Source organism: Chlorocebus sabaeus, chromosome 3 (genome assembly GCF_047675955.1).
Source record: "Chlorocebus sabaeus isolate Y175 chromosome 3, mChlSab1.0.hap1, whole genome shotgun sequence".
Taxonomy (NCBI): Eukaryota; Metazoa; Chordata; class Mammalia; order Primates; family Cercopithecidae; genus Chlorocebus; species Chlorocebus sabaeus.
Window position 1 is genome coordinate 35326765 of NC_132906.1, and position 21084 is coordinate 35347848.

Consider the following 21084-nt stretch of genomic DNA (forward strand, 5'->3'; position numbering starts at 1 on the left):
AACTGGTATTGGCAATTATTTGGATTTGGAGGTTGAGGGATTGGATAGTCATGTGATGTTAAGGTACATTTGGGTAAGAAAAAGAGAAACAATACATGAAGAAGGAATAAAAGTTTTATCATTTTAATCAATTGGCCAATCTCAACCTCGTTTATATTGAGGTGACCAAATGCAATGCGACATTTAATGCAAATTTAAGCAGTAAATATTATGTATAATGCAATTTTACAAAATAAAGTTTATCTTGAATCTAATAAAGTATTTTGTTTTCACCTACCAATTTACAGAAATTACAAGAATTGGGGCAATTTAAACATCATCAAAACAAGGCAGTTGGATACATTTACACACATCAACAAATAAGAATATTACCAACAAAAAGGAATGTTGAAAATTGAACAAATATGAATGTGTATAACAACCAAATGTAATTGCTCATAAATTAAATCTTCATGTGAGACAATGAGAAACAAAAATCATTTTGGGGGAAAATTGTTAAATAGAAATAGTTAATGTATTATTGTTAAATTAGTCTTACCCTTGACATAATGTAATTTTCACAATATAAGAGGATATCAATTTTCTAAAGAATCATACTGAAATATTGAGGTGGTGAAAATTATATTTTTGAAATGTTAATATTAGTTATAGATATAAATGTCTATAGTTAAATATAGGTACAAATTAGTTTTAATTATTCTATTTATTTTTAATTTTTAATTTTTGTGAGTATATAATAAGCATATATATTTATCTGGTACATAAGATGTTTTGATACAGGCATACAATGCATAATAATCACATCATGGAAAATAAGGTATTCATCCCCTCAAGCATTTATCCTGTGTTTTGCAAACAATCCAATTATACTCTTTTGGTTGTTTTAGAATGTATAATTAAATTGTTACTGACTACAGTCACCTTGTTGTGCTATCAACTACTTGGTATAATTGATTCTATCTAACTTTTTTGTACCCATTAACCATCCCTGCCTCCTCCAAACCACCAGCTACCCTTTTCAACTTCTGGTAACCATTATTCTACTCTCTATCTCCACGAGTTCAATTGTTTTGATTTTTAGAACCCACAAATAAAGTAGAACATGCAATGTTTGTCTTTCTGTGCCTGGCTTATTTCACTTAATATAATGACTTACAATTTCATTCAGATTATTGCAAATAACAGGATAACATTATTTTTATGGGTAAATGATACTCCATTGTGTATTGGCACCACATTTTCTTTATCCACTCATCTGTTGATGGACACTTAAGTTGCTTCCAAATCTTAGCTATTGTGAACAGTGCTGCAGTCAACATGAGGCGGCATGTATCTCTGATACACGGATTTCCTTTATTTTGGGTACATACTCAGCAGTGGATCATATGATAGCTCTATTTTTAGTTTTCTCAGGAACCTCCAAACTATTCTCCATAGTGGTTGTACCAATCTACACACTCACAAAGAGTGTATAAAAATTTCCTTTTCTCCACAACCCAGCCAGCATTTATTATTGTTTGTCTTTTGAATATAAGTCATTTTAACTAGAGGGAGATGATGTCTCATTATACTTTTGATTTGCATTTCTCTGATGATCAATGATGTTTAGCATCTTTTCATATGCCTGTTTGCTGTTTGTCTTTTTTTTGAGAAATGTCTATTCAAAACTTTAGCCCATTTTTGAGTCAGGTTATTAGCTTTTTCCCCCCATATCGTTGTTTAGGCTCCTTATATATCCTGATCATTAATCCCTTTTAGATGGATAGTTTGATAATATTTTCTCCCATTCTGTGGGTAATCTCTTCACTTTGTTAATTGTTTCCATTGTGTTACCATTACTATTGCTTTGGTTGCCTGGACATGTGGGGTATTGCTCAAGAAATTTTTGCCCAGTGTTCCAGAGAGTTTCCTGAATGTTTTCTTTTGGTAATTTCATAGTTTCAGGTCTTAGATTTAGGCTTTAATTCATTTTGACCTTATTTTTTCATACAGAGAGAGTTAGCGGTCTAGTTTCAGTCTTCTGCATATAGACATCCAGTTTCCTAGTGCCATTTATTGAAGAGCTTGTCTTTTCCCCAGTGTATATTCCTGACACCTTTGTTGAAAATGAATTCACTATATGTGTGTGGATTTGTTTCTGCATTCTTTATTCTCTTCTATTGGTCTATATGTCTATGTTTATCCTAGTACCATTCAGTTTTGGTTGCTATCACTCTGTAGTATAATTTGAAGATTTGAAGTCAGATAATGTAATTTCTCCAGGAATTTTTTTTTTTTTTTTCCTTAAGATGGCTTTGGTTATTCTGATTTTTTTGAGGTCCCATATAAATTTTAGGATTTCTTTTTCTATCCATGAAAAATGTCATTGGTATTTTGATAGGAATTGTATTGAATCTGTAGATTGCTTTGAGTAGAATGGACATTTGAACAATATTGATTCTTTCAGTCTATGAAGATGGAATATATTTCTATTTATTTTATGTCCTCTTAAATTTATTTCATTGGTGCTTTATAGTTTTCCTTATAGAGACCTCCACACTCTTTAGATAAGTTAATTTATAAGTATTTAATTTTATGTGTGGCTACTGTAAATGGGATTTCTTTTTTTTTTTTTTTTTTTTTTTTTTGAGACGGAGTCTCGCTCTGTCACCTAGGCTGGAGTGCAGTGGCCTGATCTGGGCTCACTGCAAGCTCTGCCTCCTGGGTTCATGCCATTCTCCTGCCTCAACCTCCCAAGTAGCTGGGACTACCAGTACCTGCCACCACGCCCAGCTCATTTTTTGTATTTTTAGTAGAGATGGGGTTTCAACGTGTTAGCCAGGATGGTCTCAATCTCCTGACCTCGTGATCCACCCGCCTCGGCCTCCTAAAGTGCTGGGATTTCTTTCTTTCTTTTTTTTTTTTCAAGTTTTTCATTGTATTTAGAAATGCTACTTAATTGTGCATATGGATACGGCATCCCGAAACGTTATTGAATGTATTTATCAGTTCTAATAATTTTTCGGTGGAGTCTTTAGGTTTTTCCAAATATGTGATCATATAATCTGCAAACAAGATAGTGACTTCCAAAAAGTACAGTAGAGAAGGAGGTGGGAAAATCACTTTATTATGGAGAAACCTAATCAACATTGCCCCAGCCAGGTGACCAGGACTAAGCCATGTTGATGGAGTATACTGTAGACGGGACGGGATGGGAATGGCACTTCCCTCTGCAATCTTCCTTACAAAAACACATAATTCCAGTCAGATCATAAGGAATACATCAGACGAATTTCAGGAGCAGACATCCTACAATATATCTGACCAGTATTCAAAGTGTCAAGGTCATCAAAAACAAGGCAAGTGTGAGAAACTGTCACAGCCAAGAGGAGCCATGACTAATTGTAATTGTAATGTGGTACCCTGGATGGGGTCTTGGGACAGAAAAGGTATGTTAGGGCAAAACCAAGGAAATTGGGACCAAACATAGACTTTAATTAATAATGATGTATTATATTGATTAATGTATCAACAATTATTATTGCCATAATAATTATGACAAATGGACTACACTGTAAGATTCTAGGAACAGGGTAAATTTAGGGCAGATGAGAACTTTCTGTGTTTTCTCCAACTTTTCTGTGAGTCTGGAACTACTCTAAAATAAAAACGCTTATTTTTAAAAATCTATTAAGCACATCATTAGTCATCAAGGAAACGCAGGTTAGAGCCTCAATGAGACACCACTCCATAGACACCAGAGTGGCTTAGAGAAAATGAATCAACACCACCAAGAGTTGATAGGGAATGTGGAGCACCTAAAACCCTCATACATTTCAGGAAGGAATGTAAAATCCCACAATCAATTTGGAAAGCAATTTGATAACTTTTTAAAAATCTAAAAACAACTCTTGATATCTGACCCAGAAATTTCACTACTTGTAGACTTACCCACGTAAAGTGAAAGCATATGTGTATGCAAAGTCTTGTACATGAGTGTTCTTAGCAGTTTTATTCACAATAGCTGCAAACTGGAAACAACCCAATCTATGTGTCTGTCAGCTGGTAGTGACTGGATAAACAAACGGTGGTTTATTTGTGGAATGGAACACCACTCAGCAATGAAAATGAATGAATGACTCACGCATTCTGCAACATAGATGGATCTCAACACCAATACATTAGGACATACTGTATGCTTCCATTTATGTGAAACCCTAGAACAGGCAATAATAATCTGTAGAGACAAGGAGTAGATCAGTGGTTCCCTGGTGCAGAGGATGGGGGAAGGGAGCTGATAGCAAAGGGACACAAGGGAACTGTTTCAGTGATGAAATTATTCTTATTTTAATTGAGGAAGTGGTTACCCATGTCTACATGTTTATCAAAACTCACCAAATTGTGTGCATCAAATGGATGCATTTTACCATGTGCAAATTGTACCTTAATAAAGTTGAATTTTTTAAAAATCAAAAGCAACAACAAAAACAAAAAATATTGAGAATCTAACTGGAATTGCATTATTTATACACCTGAGTGTGTGTGTGTGTGTGTTTGTGTGTGTGTGTGTCCCAGACTGGAATGCAGCCGTGCAATCTCGGTTCACTGCAGACTTGATACCCCAGGCTCAAGCAAGCCTCTCACCTCAGCTTTCCTAGTGACTGGGACCACAGGCAGGCACCAGCACACATGGGTAATTAATATATATATATGTAGTAGAAATGGAGTCTTGCTATGTATCCCGGACTGGTCTCAAACTCCTGTGCTGAAGTGACCCTCTCACCTCAATGTCCCAAAGTTCTAGGATTACAGACATCAGCCACCATGCCTGGCCAGAATTTTTTAAACAGCACTATGGGAGCAGGGTGTGGTGGCTTATGCCTGTAATCCCAGTGATTTGGGTGGCCGAGGTGGGAGAATTGCTTGAGGCCAGGAGTTTGAGATTAGCCCGAGCAACATAGCAAAACCTAAACTCCACAAAAAATAATTAGCCCGACATGGTGCCTTGCGCCTGTGGTCACAGCAACTCGGGAGGTTGAGCGGGAAGGATGGCTTGAGCTCTGGAGTTCCAGACAAGCCTGGGCACATACCTAAACCTCATCTCTACAAAAAGTACAAAAATTATCTCAGTTTGGTGGCGTGTATCTGTAGTCCAGCTACTCGGGAGGCTGAGACAGGAGAATCACTTGAACCGATTCTCCTATCTCAGTCTCCCAAGTAGCCGCAGTGACCTGAGATCACGCCACTGCACTCCAGGCTGGGCTACAGAGAGAGAACCCGTCTCTCTAAAAAACAAGCATGCAAACCAACCAACTGACCCACTGTGGGTTCCCTTCCAGCGTCCTGTTGCGTTTCCTGCTGTCTTCTTTCGCCTGTGTGTGAACCCAGAATAATAAACGCCAGTGGTGTGTCTCACACGCATCTCCAGCCCCATCACCATCTCTCTGAGCTCCACTCTTTTTACAAAAGGCCACTTGACAGCCTCACTTGGCAGCTCAAAAGCTCCTTCACCCCAATGTGCACAAGCCAAGCTCCGTATCTTCCCATTCAGAGCAGTTTCTTGGTCCACCTCTGTCTGAATGAATCAGCTACCAAGACTGCAGTCTCTTCTCCAAGGGCTGTCCACACTGGATCTCGCTTTCTCTTGTAAATTTCTCTCCCACCAGGGAACTTTCTCCTCCTCTGCCTTCCAAAGTCCTAGGCTAATAGGACCCTGCGCCCAACCCCTGAGGGATGCAATAGCCTTCTTCCCTCTCCCAAGTTATTCTGTGGACCCGGGGTTGACTCTCCTTCACAGCCAGGCTGGTCGTTTTGGAAATGTTAACTCACTGCAGGACACCGTTCCATGGTTTTTTGCTGCCTTGGAACAAGACCAGCTCCTGCGTGGCCCCTGCCTCCACCTGGCACCACCTCTGGGTCTGGCCCTGGCTTCCCCTCCATTTCCAGAATGGGCCGGACTCCCTTCCAGTCCGGGTCTCAGCACACTTTCTTCACTCCGCTGCCTCTCTCCCTGCTTCTCCCAACCCGGTTCAGGTTGACTAATTTCAAATTTTATATTCCAGATTTCAGCCCAAATTTCCCCACTTTGGGTGTTTTCCTTGACCATACACAGATCTAATCTAATCAGATCTTCCTATTAGCCAGTTTCAGGGCACCACACCTCCCTTTTGCTGGCAATTAAATGTAATTATGCATTGTTTCTCAATGATTCGATTAATCAATCAACCATTGAAGTCTATAAATGGCGGCATATCAGCAGAGCCCCATTTGACAGGCAGGGGACTGGCCCAATGCACCTTCCAAGCCTAGCCAGGCCCGCCCCAGCCGGCCCCCCTCTGACCACGCCTGTCTCTTACGTGATTGCCTTGCTGCCATATAAGAGCGACCGTGCTGGGCCTCCAGCAGTCCACTTTCTTCTGGGTTCCCAGCCAGAGCCCGCTGCGCACTCCCCCCTGCCCCCCTGCCCCCCTGCCCCCCCTGCCCCCCTGCCCCCCTGCCCGCCTGCCCGCCTGCCCGCCTGCCTGCAGGAGGAGGACCTCAGAGCCACAGCCCTGAACTTGTGGACAACTCCAGCTCCTTTGGCCTCTCTTGGTCGAAGAGTCTCCAAATTTTCAGATCTCTGGAGCGAGCTGTAGGAAGATCAGGTGTGTGTGCGGGTGTCCCTGAGGGGTGAATAGAGCTTGGATGGGTGCAGTTGGGGACAGAATCTTCATTCCCTAGAAAGGCCACGGCCACTCCCTTGACTTTTCAGCCCTGTCTTCCTAAATCCGTTCTCTGTCCTCACCTTCCTTCCCTCTTCCCTTGAGGAGGAATCATTCCTCCAGGAGGCCTACTTTAGTCTCCCCTCTCCCAGCTTTCCTGTAGGAACCGGGATAAATTGAACCTCCTGTAGGCCAATCCCTGCTGGCTACTAGCTTCCCCTCGGAAACACTTTACTGTGTGGAAATCTCCCACACCCACAGCCCCCCACCCAATCCCCACCTTCACACAGTCCTACTGGGTGCACCGTGGGCTCGGTCGGTTCCCAGGCAGCCAAGTGATCAGAGGATTGCGGGCATTGGAGGCCCTAGAGGAGGGTGTGTGGTGGGGGTCTGTATGGCTGCCTGGAGCTTAGGAAATGAGGCTCTGTTTTAACTCTACTGATGTGTTTTTCTCCCCACCCCCTCCCACAGATTGCTCATGGAGGAACCAAGGCTTTCAAAGCGACTTCGCTCCATGGCCTCTAATCAAGGTACATCAAACGTCTGCAACTCTCTTTTTAAATTTTTCTGGATTTTTACTTTACCTTTGGTATTGACTTACAGAACTTACAGAGGCAAATGTGGCATGCTATGAAATGCAGCAGCTCCTGCTCCTTCTCAGTCTCCCACACCTTTGGGAACACCACCTCCATCTGTGTAGCCAATTCTTTCAGCATTCCCTCTCACTCTTTAAATAACATGCCTACACTACTGCTATTTCTTTTTCCTTTTAGAGTTTACTTACGGTCTTCCCTCTAGGATAGAGGAATATTTAGCTGTAGTTTACACATTGCCACCACCACCACCAATCACCCAAGCACCATGCCACACACAGCCCAGGACACACACCTTCTGTTCCTCCCCACTGCCCAGGAGCAGAGAGAATATTAGGAGGATTACTTTCCACTTCTTGCATAACTTGAATTTCCCAGGACTTAATACTTGCCTTGGGTTTTTATGGGCTTACTGATCACTAGTTCGTTACCCAGTTCTTCCACAATTGTTTAAATTCAAACTCAATCAAGCATTATCTGTTTCACTTTCTCATAGCCTGCTTTAACCTGGGCTGTTTGCTGTAAGTCAGCTCCCAGCTTCCGCATCATCTGGGAAATTACTTTCCCTTTTTATAATTGTATTCCATTTCCCAAATCTGGTGTCTTTTTTTTCTTCTTCTTCTTGTTTTACTGTTTTTCTGTAGTGGAGCAGGTCCTCACACTACATCTTCATCTATGGTAAATCCGTACTTCCACCTTGTTCTTTTCTGTAGGAATTGGAATTTTACAGCTATTGCCACATTGTTCTCCAAAACATTTGCCTTCATAAACTAAGTATTCTAAAACTTTTAATCTTGTCTAGTTTGACAGATGCATAACAATAAAGCATCCATTGAAAGGAAAGTATGTAAGATCTTGCTTGTCTGAAATATCTTCATTCTACCCTTCCTGATTCTTAAGTGAAACTTTGGTTGGATATGAAATTTTAGGTGGGAAATCCATCTCCCTTGAAATTTCGAGGACATTTTCTGTTATTTTCTAGATTTAACTGCTGCTTTTGAGACGTCTTGATTTTTGAGACATGTTGAATCCTAGCCCTTTCCATGTGATCTTTCCTTTCTTTCTCTTTCTCCCTCTCTTTGGAATCTTTTAGAATATTTTCTTTGTCATCAGCACTCTGAAATTTTATGGTGATATGTCTCACTAACAGTATGCCTCTAATTTTCTTATAATTTATCCTTCTTTCCACCATTTTAGATTTTTGCTTTCTTTTCTGGGAGATCTTCTCAACTTCATTCTCAAATTTCCATAGAGATTTTTGTTTCTTCTTTCATAATTGCAATTTCAAAAAACCCTATTGTCTGTGAGTATTCATTTTTAAAAGTATACTATAATTGATTTATGGGTAAAATTCCTTCTATCTCTCTAGGGATATTAGCTATAGATATTTTTAGAAAATCTCATTTCCGGCATAAACTGTTTTCTCCAAGTTGGCTTATGTCATCTCCTCCAGCAAGACTTTTTGATCATTTCCTTCCCAATACATGTTAAGATGCCTGCTTGATCTAGATACTAATCTAAACATTTCACTTTTAGTAACTCAGTTCTTGTAAGGATCTAGGGGTTGGCATGGTATTATACCAGTTTATGAAAAGGGGAACCGATGCCCAGGTAAATTAAGCTGCCTGGGAATACAGCCCAGGCATTCTGGATCCAGAACCACCTCCCTTGTGATACCCTTCACCTCCTAACTGGTCGCTCATTAGCATCATTCATTTTTTGGTGTTCTGTTTGTCTCTCCTACTGAAGTTGAACCTCAGTGAGGGCAGGAAGCATGCCATTTTTTTTTTTTTTTTTTTTTTTTTTTTTTTTTTGAGACGGAGTCTCGCTCTGTCGCCCAGGCTGGAGTGCAGTGGCCAGATCTCAGCTCACTGCAAGCTCCGCCTCCCGGGTTCACGCCATTCTCCTGCCTCAGCCTCCCGAGTAGCTGGGACTACAGGCGCCTGCCACCGTGCCCAGCTAGTTTTTTGTATTTTTAGTAGAGACGGGGTTTCACCGTGTTAGCCAGGATGGTCTCGATCTCCTGACCTAGTGATCCGCCCATCTCGGCCTCCCAAAGTGCTGGGATTACAGGCTTGAGCCACCGCGCCCGGCCAGCATGCCATTTTTATTCCAATTCAATCCTTCTAGGGAACTGTAGACTCGTTTATTCATTAGCAAAATGGAGATCTTAATATTCGACTGACAAGGTTGTTGCAAGGACTTGCAATGGAAAGCTCATGGAAAGCGCTGTAGGCCCCTGGGCAGACAGAACTCCTGAGGGCTCACCTTGCAGGCCTCTGCTGACCCTCATTCTGTTCGCCGGTGTTCCCATGGGCCCTCCCTGAACCCCTCACCTCGTCTCCCTTCCCCGAAGGCTTCCTGGGCAGCCCATATTCAATCTCCTTACACTCTGCTTCTCTTTTTGCCTCAGGTGGGCTTCCTACAGAGCCAGGCTGCTCTACTGTGGACCGTGGTGAAGACTCCGTGGAAGCACATGGGCCCGCAGAGCCAGCCCAACCTGCAAAACGGATTGCTTATGTGAAACCCTTGAAACGGGAGCCCCCAGCTCGCACAGAGTTGGCTCCTCCTGCAGAGAGAGGCCAGAGGCGGGGAGGAAGCCGGCGGGTAGGGCGAGGGCGAGGCCGTGGCAGAGTGAGTGGGCCCCACAGGGACGCTGGCCAGAGACAGGGGGCAGAACGCTTGCTGGGACCATACATGGACATCCAACTGGACCACCATGGAGAGCCAGGCCACCAGGGGGAACCGGAAATCAGGCAGACCGCAGCCTTCTCTTTTCCTGAAACAGCTCCTATGCCTGGAACTGTGCAGGAAGGCCCTGACCCTGACGTGGCCCATCCTGAGGTGGGGCGTCAGGAGCCGCCCCCTGCCTCTGAGCCTGAGGCTATCAACGGGCAGCCCATGTTGACCCTCTATCCCTGCATCGGGTTTAGGGCTCTGGGTGGCTCAGCTGTTTTACAGGTCATTGAAACCCCCAACGGCACTTATGTGCAAGGGATCCCAGTGTTCATCGCCGACATTGCATGCTGACGTCTGTCACCCACATTGTTCCCAGCCTCCCTTTCTTCCACCTGGACTTTCCCCCACCCCCAAACTCCAGCCCTATTTCTGCTCCACTCCTCCCCTCCCATCCCAACCAGAGCCCTCACCTTGTGTTGTCAGGATGGAGCCTCCACACCCTCCTCCCAGGGTCCTGACAATAGTCCGCCTGCTTCCAATGCCCCTCTTGTCCCTGCTTTGTACCTTCTGTCAAAGTTACACATGCATGGAGTTTCTCAATGCTTGGTAAAACAGGCCAGCAGCTCCCCTAATCTTACTGTGCTTATATTAAATGCCAATTAGAGATACTTGGGATGAAAAACAAGGTTGTTGGAATCCAAAGTTATGTTGTTGGTTTGAATCACAGAATAGTTAGGACTGAGGAACAAATCTGTAAAAACTGGATGTTTAGGCAAGAGAGAGATGGACAGCACGACAGAACAGTTGTCCTGAGGACCAGAGGTCATCTAACATGGAGCTCTCCCAGGAGAGCCAGAACATTTGTATGACAGCAAAATACAAGGAAATCATGGCTAATGATTTCTCCCACTGGAAGAAATATATGAATCCTGAGCAGGATACAAGAAGAACACCGGTTGAGAGTATGAAGTATGGTGAAAAGAACATTCCAAAAGCTGCCCGAGAGCTGAGACCTACAAGGAAAGCAGAACCAGGGTGATGCTAGACTTTGCCTGGCAGCATGGATGACTGTGGAAAGCAATGGCGCAATATCCTCACAGCTTCGAGGGGGAAATCACTCTGAATCTAGTGTTCTATGAGCAATCAAAGAAATTGTTGGGGAGAGAAGGAGGCAGGAGGTGTCAGCTCAAGGGCAAGGCCACATGAAGGGAGAAACGGCATACAGAAAAAGGAGGAAAAGGCAGAACTCTACTCAGACTGGACCTGAAGCCTGAGTTTCCCCTGAACTTAGAGTACACAACTTATAATGTGCAAGCTTCTAAACCCCCTTTCTGTATAAGGCCATTTGAATGGACTTGTTATGCACAGTGAAAGTACAAGTCATGTTTTTCAGCTGGGGAAAAAACCAAACCAGACAACCTGGAAGAAGTGGGATGCAACAAGAGTCAGTAAGCAAGGGAATTAGGAAACTGTATTATTAAGTCAAGATAAGTATGATTGTGGAAGAAAGATAGGTGACCTAGAATTAAAATTTCAGAAGACTTTGACATAGACAGGTGGGGCATAGGAAAATTCAGAAGGAGCTAGAAGTTACTGAAATTCTTTTTTAGCACCCGGAAATGATATAGTGGCTGAATTTATATTCAGCAATGAAATTCTAGACTCAAACACATTTTTAAGTCTCAGTGTAGGTACCCATTGGGAACCAATAAATGAATTGGAATAGAATGTAAAATTTCAAACAGATTGAGGAAAAAGGGGATCAAAGAACATTTGATGAATCAAACAAAAGGTGTGTGTAGGGGGGAGGCAGGGGGAGTTAACAGAAACAAGGAGAGTGCATGACTCACTGAAAATGCTAAATAAGGAATCAGTAAATTGATGGCAGTGTCCTTGGCTTCCTCCTGGTTTTAATGGGAGTATTTTAAATGTTTCACCATTAACCAAGATGTTTGCCGTAAGTTTCTCATAGATGTTTAAATGAGGTGTTTCCCATCTTTTCAGAGTTTGATAACAGGTGTGTTATGAATTGGATTTTGTATTTTATTAAGTATGCCTTTATTAGCTGATTTTCACTCATTTGTAAATGTCCAAGTAAAATAAAGATAACTTTTTACATCAAAGATTTTTTTCTTGTATATTCAATCCTTTTAAATAAAACCAACCTTCTGTCAGAGTTATTTTATACTACAGTTCTTTTACTAAAATTTCATAAATTCCAAATATAAAATGTGTTTACTAAAACCAGAAAATTAAAGTAGAGAAATAATGTCTCATGTCTCTGTTCTCCATTCCCATTGTATCTTTCTCCATAATCACACAAGTCTATACAAACAAACATGTACATTAAGAGCATCATATGTGGCACGATTTTACAAACACCTGGCATGCCATCTGCCAGGGGTCATGTTGAAGTGGCTATAGGGTCCACACAGGTAATTCAGGTGTGATTAGGACCAGCACCTCAGTGGAGCTCATGCCTCTCCAGAAAAAGCACAGGTGATTTTGTATTGAAGCACTGCATGGATCACAATGAGCACTGTGCAGTGGGAGCTACTCCTTGGCTTGGCATTGGGGTCTGTCATCCCCAAGCCGAAACACCCTTGCAGTCATCATACACACATGTGCCACTATCTTCTTGCTGTACATCTGTCTGAAAGAGGGACAGACTTTAGGTTGTGCAGGTGATGGTCTGCTGACAGACTGCTTCCAGGATGTTTCTGCCACAAAAATACTTCATTAAATATTTGTACATGGAGTAAGACAGGGTCTCATTCAGTCACCCAGGCTGGAGTGCAGTAGTGCAATCACAGCTCACTGCAGCCTGTACCTCCTGAGCTCCAAGACCCTTTGGCACCAAGACCCTTTGGTAATTTGTCTCGGTTTGTTTGTTTGTTTGTTTGTTTATTAATTTAGAAACAGATTCTCACTCTTTCACCCAGGCTGGAGTGCAGTGCCTTCAACTCACTGAAACCTTCGCTCCCCGGGTTGAATGTAATTTTCGTGTCTCAGTCTCCTGAGTAGCTGGGACCACAGTCCTGTGCCACCATGCCTGGCTAATTTTGTGATTTTAGTAGAGACTAATAATGCCCAACCAGTTTAAAGACAAAAAGGTTGTACCTTTTTCCTCTAATGCATCTTTTCATACAATGCAGCCTCAGCCAAACCTCTTCTTTCAAAATAGTTTTCCCACCAGAATTTCTGTAGAATTGGTATTATTTATTCAATGAATATTTGGTAGAATTAACCAGTAAAGCCATGCCTGTGGCAGCGTTCTCTTTTGGAAGATTGCATAATACTATACTACTTCATATATAGTGTAAGGACTACAATTTTATGCTTCCAGTTCCTCTCCCCTTGGGGCTTTGGTTGTTATAGATTTTATTTTTCATGTTCTGAAACCCACTACATTTTACTTACTATTTTTGTTTTAGACAATTATCTTACACACTAACGTTGGGAGGATTGAATGCATGAAGATGTGAAAAGTACTGAAAACAATGCTTAGCACAGGGCAGTGTCCAATAGATGTTAGCTATTGTTAGCTGATACATGTTTCTGATCTATCCTTATCAACTAATTCACCTATTCGTTTGCCAATACCATACCATTTTGATAGCTGGGACAGGCTCAACCCACTATTCTTCTTTTTAATGGCTTTTTTTCCTCTAAAACTTAATTCTCCATAAAAAATTTAAAACATTTCACCACTTTCAAGAAAGAAAAAAAGAAAGCAGCATTCATTTTAACAAATAATGTTAGAACAAATTGGATAATTAAAAATATAAATGTCAACCTTTACTTTGCAATCCACACAAAATTTAACAAAAATGGTTTGTTAACCTATAGGTAAAAGCAAAAAAAATAAAACTTCTAGAATAAAATATCACAAAACTCTTCATGACATGAATTGTACAAGAAAGCGTTGATGCATTTCATGCAACAGGCACTGTGATTTGCCACCAGATCCTTCTTCAGAAATAAAAGATTTGTGATCTCAGTTGTGAGAATTGCCACCACTAGACAGCCCTCAGCCCTCGCAGATGGACGCTAAGGGATTACCTTGGCTGAAGACACTCCCCATCCTTACCCACAGGCACACCCATCCGCCAGGAAGCTTGCATCCAGCGAGGTTCATTGGGGACATTAAAACCTGGTCCTATTGCCACTACTCAGAACAGCTCTAGTAGGTCAGTTTACTGTCAGAACATCCCATGGGGTCCGCTGAGGCAGACCATTGAGACTGTGCGGTCCTGTTTCTTTCCCTCCCACATCCCTAACAGATGCACCTCATATACCTTCTGCACTCTAATTTTCAACTCAGTGTTGGTTTCCAGGGAATTCCAGCTTGAGACCTTGGGCTTTATTAAAATTAAAATCTGTTCTTTGAAAGACTCTGTTAAGAAAATGAAAAGGCAAGCCATAAACAGGGAAAATACATTCACAATACATATATTAATCAAAGACCTGTATCTATAACGCACAAAGAACTCTTACAACTCAATAATAGAAAGTCAACCCAATAAGAGCCAGGCACAGTGTCTCATGTCTATAATCTCAGCACTTTGGGAGGCCACAGTGAGCAGATTGCCTGAGGTCAGGAGTAGGAGACCAGCCTGGTCAACATGGCAAAATCCTGTCTCTAATAAAAATACAAAAATTTGCCAGGCGTGGTGGTGGGCCCATATAGTCCCAGCTACTCAGGAGGCTGAGGCAGGAGAATCATTTGAACTCAGGAGGCGGACGTTGCAGTGAGCCAAGATTGTGCCACTCTCTCCTTGACTGTAATGTTTCCACTGAAAAGTCTGCTTCCAGTCCTATTGGAGCTCCATTGGATGTTACTCGTTTCTTTTCTCTTACTCCCTTGAGGATTCTTTGTTTATCCTTCAATTTTAGGAGTTTGATTATTAAATTCCTCGAGGTACTCTTCTTTGGGTTAAATCTGCTTGGTGGTCTATAACCTTCTTTTAACTAGATATAGCTATCTTTCTATAGGTTTGGGAAATTTTGTGTTATTATCCCTTTGAATAAACTTTCTACCCCTATCTCTTTCTCTACCTCCTCTTTAAGGCCAACAAGTCTGAGATTTACTCTTTTCAGGTTATTTTTCTATGTCCTGTAAGTGTGCTTCTTTCTTATTTCTTTTTCTTTTGTCTCCTCTGACAGTATTTTCAAATAGCCTGCCTTCAAGCTCACAATTTGTATTCCTGCCTCATAAATTCTGCTATTAAAAGATTCCGATGTGACCCTCATTATGACCATTACATTTTCAAATACAGAATTTCTGCTTTATTCTTTTTATAATAGTTATTTCAAACTCTTTGTTAAATTTATCTGGTAGAGTTCTGAGTTCCTTCTCTCTGTTATCTTGAATTTCTTTGCATTTCCTCAAAACAACTATTTTGACTTTTCTGCCTGAAAGGTCACATATCTGTTTCTCTGGGATTGTTCCCTGGTGACATATTTAGTTCAGTTGGTGATGTAATGTTTTCCTTGATGGTCTTGATACTTGTAGATGTTCTTCTGTATCTCGACATTGAAAAGTTAGCTATTTATTGTAGATTTTACAGTATGGGCTTGTTTGCACCTGTCCTTTGAGGAAGGCTTTCCAGATATTGAAAAGGACTTAAGAGCTGTAATCTAAGCTGTATCTGTTACATGGGGCACCCTGAGCCCAGGGTAATGCTGTGGTTCCTGAAGACTCATATAGTTACCACCGTGACGGCCTTGGACAAGATCCAGAATTTCTATATTACCAGGCAGAGACTCTTGTGCTCTTCACTTAATATCTCCCTCTAAAATGAAGTCTCTCTATTCTGAACCACCTGAGGCTGGGAGTAGCTTGATATAAGCACTCTTGTGGTCTCTTGCCTCTCCTCAAGCAAAAGGAAGGGGTCTCCTCTAGGACTGTGCTGGGTCAGACCTGAAGCCAGTACAGCATTGAGTCTCACCCAAGGTCCCCTGTATCTACTCTCCAGCTACTGCTCATGTTTGCTCAGGGTCCTGGGGCTCCATTATCAGCAGTTAGAAAAGACAGCCAGGCCTGCGTCCTTCCTTCAGGCCAATGAGTTCCACCAGGCCCCAGGCAGGTCCAGAGGTGCTGTCCAGAAGCCAGAAATGATTATAGTAAAAAACCTAGGCATCAGCTTGGTGTTTCATTGTACTGCAGCTTATCTGGCACTCAAACTACAAAACATATTTCTTCCACTCTTCCCTCCTCTTTCCAAAGGCAGAGGAGTCTCAGGCTATGGCCACCATGACAATGGTAGTCCTGACAGACTACCACTAATGTTCCACTGAAGTCCTGGAATCGAGGGCCCCAAGAGCCAACTTAGTGCTCCACATCCCTATGGCTGAGCTGGTACCTGACGTCCAAAACAAAGTCCACTTTACTTGTCCCTCCTCTTTACTTAAATGGAAGTAGTCTTGCCCCCTAGCAACCACAGATAATAATGTGTGGAGTCTCATCTGAAGCCAGTAAGTCTCAGAGTCTCACTACCTGGGTATCAACTGCTGGCTATTCAGCGCCCAACACGTGTTCAGTTAGCAGGTGGTGAATCTGGCCAGGATTGGTTCTTTCCCTTCAAGGCAGTGGGTTAACTTCTGTTCCATGGTATATCTAAAATTGTTGACCAGGAGATAAGGCCTAGAAAAGGGGCTTCACAACTCTAACTGGTGCCCTGTCTGGCTGTAGTTGAGCTAGTATCCAAGTGCAAGACAAAGTCCTCCCCAATCTTTCCTCTCTTCTTCTCAAGCAAGAGGAAAGGATCTCTTTTGAAGCCATAAGCTAGACAGCCTGGGGTTAGGGAAGAGGTGATGCCAGAGCTCTCTTAGCCACCCAGTCTGATGTCTCAATAGGTCACATGCCCCCAGTCCACTGGCTCTGGGTCCAGTTCAGCACTAGGACTCACCTAGGAGTTGCAATCCATGTGGCCTAGACTGCAATTCAAGTTTATTTATGGCCCCAGAGCACTTTAACCTCTGGTGGCAAGGCTTGCAGGAACTCAAGTTCCAGCCACTGGGATCAGCAATTCCCCTCCTGCTGAGGCTGGTTTAAATATTTCCTTCATGTGTGGGCATCCCCTGAGTTTGGTCCAGGTTCGCTATCTGCTATAACAGGGCAGCACTGAGTTCCAAGACTCACAACTGCCGCTCACCCCGTCTCCCCAGCACACAGAATTACTCTCTGCACCACATCACCACAGCTGGTGCATGTGGGAGGACTAACATTTGTGATTCAAGGCTATTTTTGCACCTCTTCAGTGCCTCTTTCAGTAATATGAAGTAAAAACCAGGTAGTGTTAGTGCTCACCTGATTTTTGTTCTTATTTGTGTGTAGATTGTTAACTTAGTGCTCTTGTTGGAGGGACGACCGGTAGAGTCTTCTATTCTGCCATCTTGCTCTGCCCCTAAATTAGTTTTACTATACATCCTTCAGTTGGATCATTTATATTTGAAGAAATCTAAAATATACATACACACACACTCGCACACACACGTGCATATATATATATATACACACATACTCGCACACACACGTGCATATATATATACACACACACACAACCCCCCCACACGGTAGTTATGTTTAGTTAAGATTAAAAGACTTGAATCAGAGATATTTCAGCTGTTATTACTTCTGACCATCAGTATAAGAGTTTCTTAATTTGCATAGTATATATTATACATTTTTAGTTCATTGAAATGGTATTCAAGTTGTGGTTTGTAGGGAAATATTGTTCAAGCACCCTCGCCTTCCTTCAATAAAGTTTAAGATCCTGTACAAATCAGAAGGTGACCCTTCAGAATGATGCCCCAGGCCTGTATGTACCCCCATTCTGTCCTGTGTTTTGTCAATAAGAATACTCTCACATAGTTAACTTAAAATATAAACTAAAATCGGCCTCCAGTATATTCTTACAATAATCTGAAATAAACCTTTCGTTCAAGGTGCTTTTCAGAATGGTAAAATGACACAGCTGAGGCTTTTTCGAAATTATAGGCCATTTAAGTTGCACGCTTACTTGCTAATGTGTTTGTGTGTGTCAAATATCATTCTAGACTTGCTTCCTGTTAGTACCAGGTTTGAGTAGAGGGTGAAATAGAAGACCTTTATCCTCACTTGACTATAATTATTAAATTTTATTTATATATGACAAAAGAAAGTAATAACAGATCTTATTACAAAAATTGTTTTAGCTCGGTTTACAATATTCTTAAACTACAAGTATCATTTATTTCCTTTGCTATTTCTCCCTTCATCTCTAAATATCCTGCATTTTCAACACTTTGTGCCAAGTAAACATCCTGCACCTTTACCTTAGTATTATAGCAACAGATTTTATTTTTAGTTAGGAAAAAAATGTATTTAAATGATCCAGTGATGGCTTATTTTATTTGTCAAAACAAAGATTTACTTCCCTAATTGTTTCAGATATATATACCTGATAAAAATCTAGAAATAAACAGGCTAGTGAAAATGCTAATTCTATGAAATTAGAATCCATGAAATTTATTTCAATTTCTTATTTGAAAACGATCAGCACCTGAGAAAACCATGCTGCACAAAGTAGGACTATATTATTTACTGTTAAATGTAATTAAAAAACATGTAAAGTAGACTTCTTCATTACCTGTGGCTATTGTAGTAAGTAAAGTATATTAAATGGAAATTAAATCAATAGATGAAAAAAAAAAAAAAACAACCACAGATATCTACGGGACGTATATATCTAAAATATAGACTATTAACCTTTATGGTGGAAAAAAATACTAACCCTTAAGCAAGAGCCAATTATATATCAGTATTCTGTTTTAGAAAGAGTTTATTCCATCTTTTAACTTAAATATGAAGGATGCCACTAAATCCATTCCACAGTTCAAATTTTGTGCTTTAAATAAGCAAAGTACTTGTAAGTCAATGTCATGAGCACAGTTGGGATGTCTTGCCAGTGTGGTGAAGTCAACTCAGTTTGTAGAAGTCTAATCCGGATATTAATTTCATTATCCCCTGGAAAACGAATCTTACTTCTGGGAATCACATATCATTTTCAGCCAACGTTGAGTGGCTAATAGGGTTGTGTATCATTTTTTCAGATCGAATAATTTTTTTCTTCTTAATTAATCATCTTAATGAATGCCCAGGTCTCTTCACCTTCAGTTCTGAATATGAATCAATTTCAAACACAAGCTTAATGAGAAAGAGACCAAGTAAAATTTTGCCTTGGAAAAAAAGTAATGTGCAAAGGGTCAAAATACTCAATCAGCACTGTCCTCATTAGAATCATTTGAAAAAATGAAGACTAAATACGTTTTAGAGTAAAAGAAGTATATTATTTCATCCGTATAGTCTGCTGTGCTTTGTGAATTCTAATTATTAACGTTATTAATAGTTTGCATATTCATGTATAGAGAAAACTATTGCTATTTCTCTTAGATTGCTTTCTGATGTGTGACAATTAAGAGAACACTGATATTTGTGGTAAAATTTATAGCCATATTTCTATTTGTATTTCTTTGAAAAGCCAACAAATTAATTACCTTTGTGCCCAAATTAATCAAATTCATCTACCACATGATTTGATCAAGAGACACGCCTACTCATCTTTCTTACTCCAATCCAAAAGTTAGAACAATAGCTATTGGAAATGATTAACAACTTAAATAATACTACCTAAATATTGGCTTTTAATTCACATTACTGATGATGCAATATAATTTCACTCTTCTTGAAGGTAAGTACGTAAGAATCCATTTGCCACGCTGAAAGATTTTGGTGATGAAGATAAGGCTTCAATTGATTACAGCTTTTACAAATTATCATGTGATTCATTAATGACAATTAAAACATAACTCACAATTGTTTGACTTTTCATATATTTAATTGTAAATCACAAATACTAGCTTAAACTTGATGTGTTTTTAGTTTGGCAACAAACTTAAAATAAGTATAAGTGAACCTATTAAACACTGTCACTATTGGGCACCCACTGAGGCCAAATACTCTTCAAGGGTCATACTTCATCTAAACAACAATTTTTCAAATTGTTTTTATAATCATATTTTATAATCACTGTATCTATTCGGTGTTCTAAATATTTAACTCAAAAATTTTCACTTAAATTTGACAGTGATATTATAATGAAAGTAAAAATATAACCCCCAATTTGGAAATGAGAACACCAAAATCTAGAAAACTTACGATTTGTCCACATTTATATGACTAAGAAATTGTCAAGCTGCAACATTAACTGGGCTCTAGGTTCTATAACTTGTGTTTATAATGCTGCTGCTACTGATTATGGTGTAATAATCAATTGGATGAATGTAACAACCATGAGAAAATGATGTCAATGATAATAAAAATAATAACACAAAAAGAAAAACCAATCACTGCATGTTCTCACTCCTAAGTGGGAGTTGAACAATGAGAAAACATGGACACAGGGAGGGGAACATCACACACTGGGGCCTGTCGTGGGGTGGGGTCTGGGGGAGGGATAGCATTAGGAGAAATGCATAATGTAAATGATTGGTTGATGGGTGCAGCAAACCAACATGGCACATGTACACATATGTAACAAACCTGCAAGTTAGGAAGGTTGTTAACAGGGTTTACATAGGTTAATTCATGTAATCCTTACAACCTCCCATTGAGGCAATTTTGCAGATAATTGGAAAACTAAATCTTGGGAAATTTAGTTAATAAATTTGCTCATGCTTTCATAGCAAGTATGTGAAATAAATTTGAATTCCTATCTAGGTTTCTTTGATACAAAGTTCATCCTCTTTCCACCATGCTATATAGTTTTCCTAAGAGCACATTTAACAAAGCACAATATCTCTAATGATATATTTGTAGAATCTCTGAATGAAATTTGAATGCTGATCGTTTTTAGCCAACTACAGAAATACAGAAATTACTCTGCCAGTAAACAACATGTAACCAATTCAAGTGATACCAACGAGTTTTTAGAAATTATACACAAAAGCCTTTTCATAAAATGGTTGATTTTTCCCAATACACACATCTGGCTATCTCATAGCCTTTTTAAATAGAGAAATATAATTTTCAGAAATGTGGGTTTACAAAGCATAGTGGTCATGAACTCTTCTCCATATTTCAAAACTGG

The 21084-nt window shown here is 40.5% G+C and overlaps 1 protein-coding gene across 1 annotated transcript; it reads left to right on the forward strand.

The window, feature by feature from the left end:
* The first annotated feature begins 7158 nt into the window (after nt 1-7158).
* LOC103214499 (proline-rich protein 20E-like) lies at nt 7159-10303 on the forward strand. Its single transcript, XM_037986639.2, has 2 exons — nt 7159-7209; nt 9680-10303. The coding sequence occupies exons 1-2, from the start codon at nt 7159-7161 to the stop codon at nt 10301-10303; spliced, it is 675 nt and encodes a 224-aa protein (XP_037842567.2).
* The last annotated feature ends 10781 nt before the right edge of the window (nt 10304-21084 follow it).

What these genes read in the sequence shown, in the direction of transcription:
- LOC103214499 (XM_037986639.2), top strand. Translation starts at nt 7,159, where the DNA reads ATGGAGGAACCAAGGCTTTCAAAGCGACTTCGCTCCATGGCCTCTAAT. An exon ending in GCTCCATGGCCTCTAATCAA is followed by an intron (nt 7,210 to 9,679) that starts GGTACATCAAAC and finishes GCTTCTCTTTTT; the next exon opens with GCCTCAGGTGGGCTTCCTAC.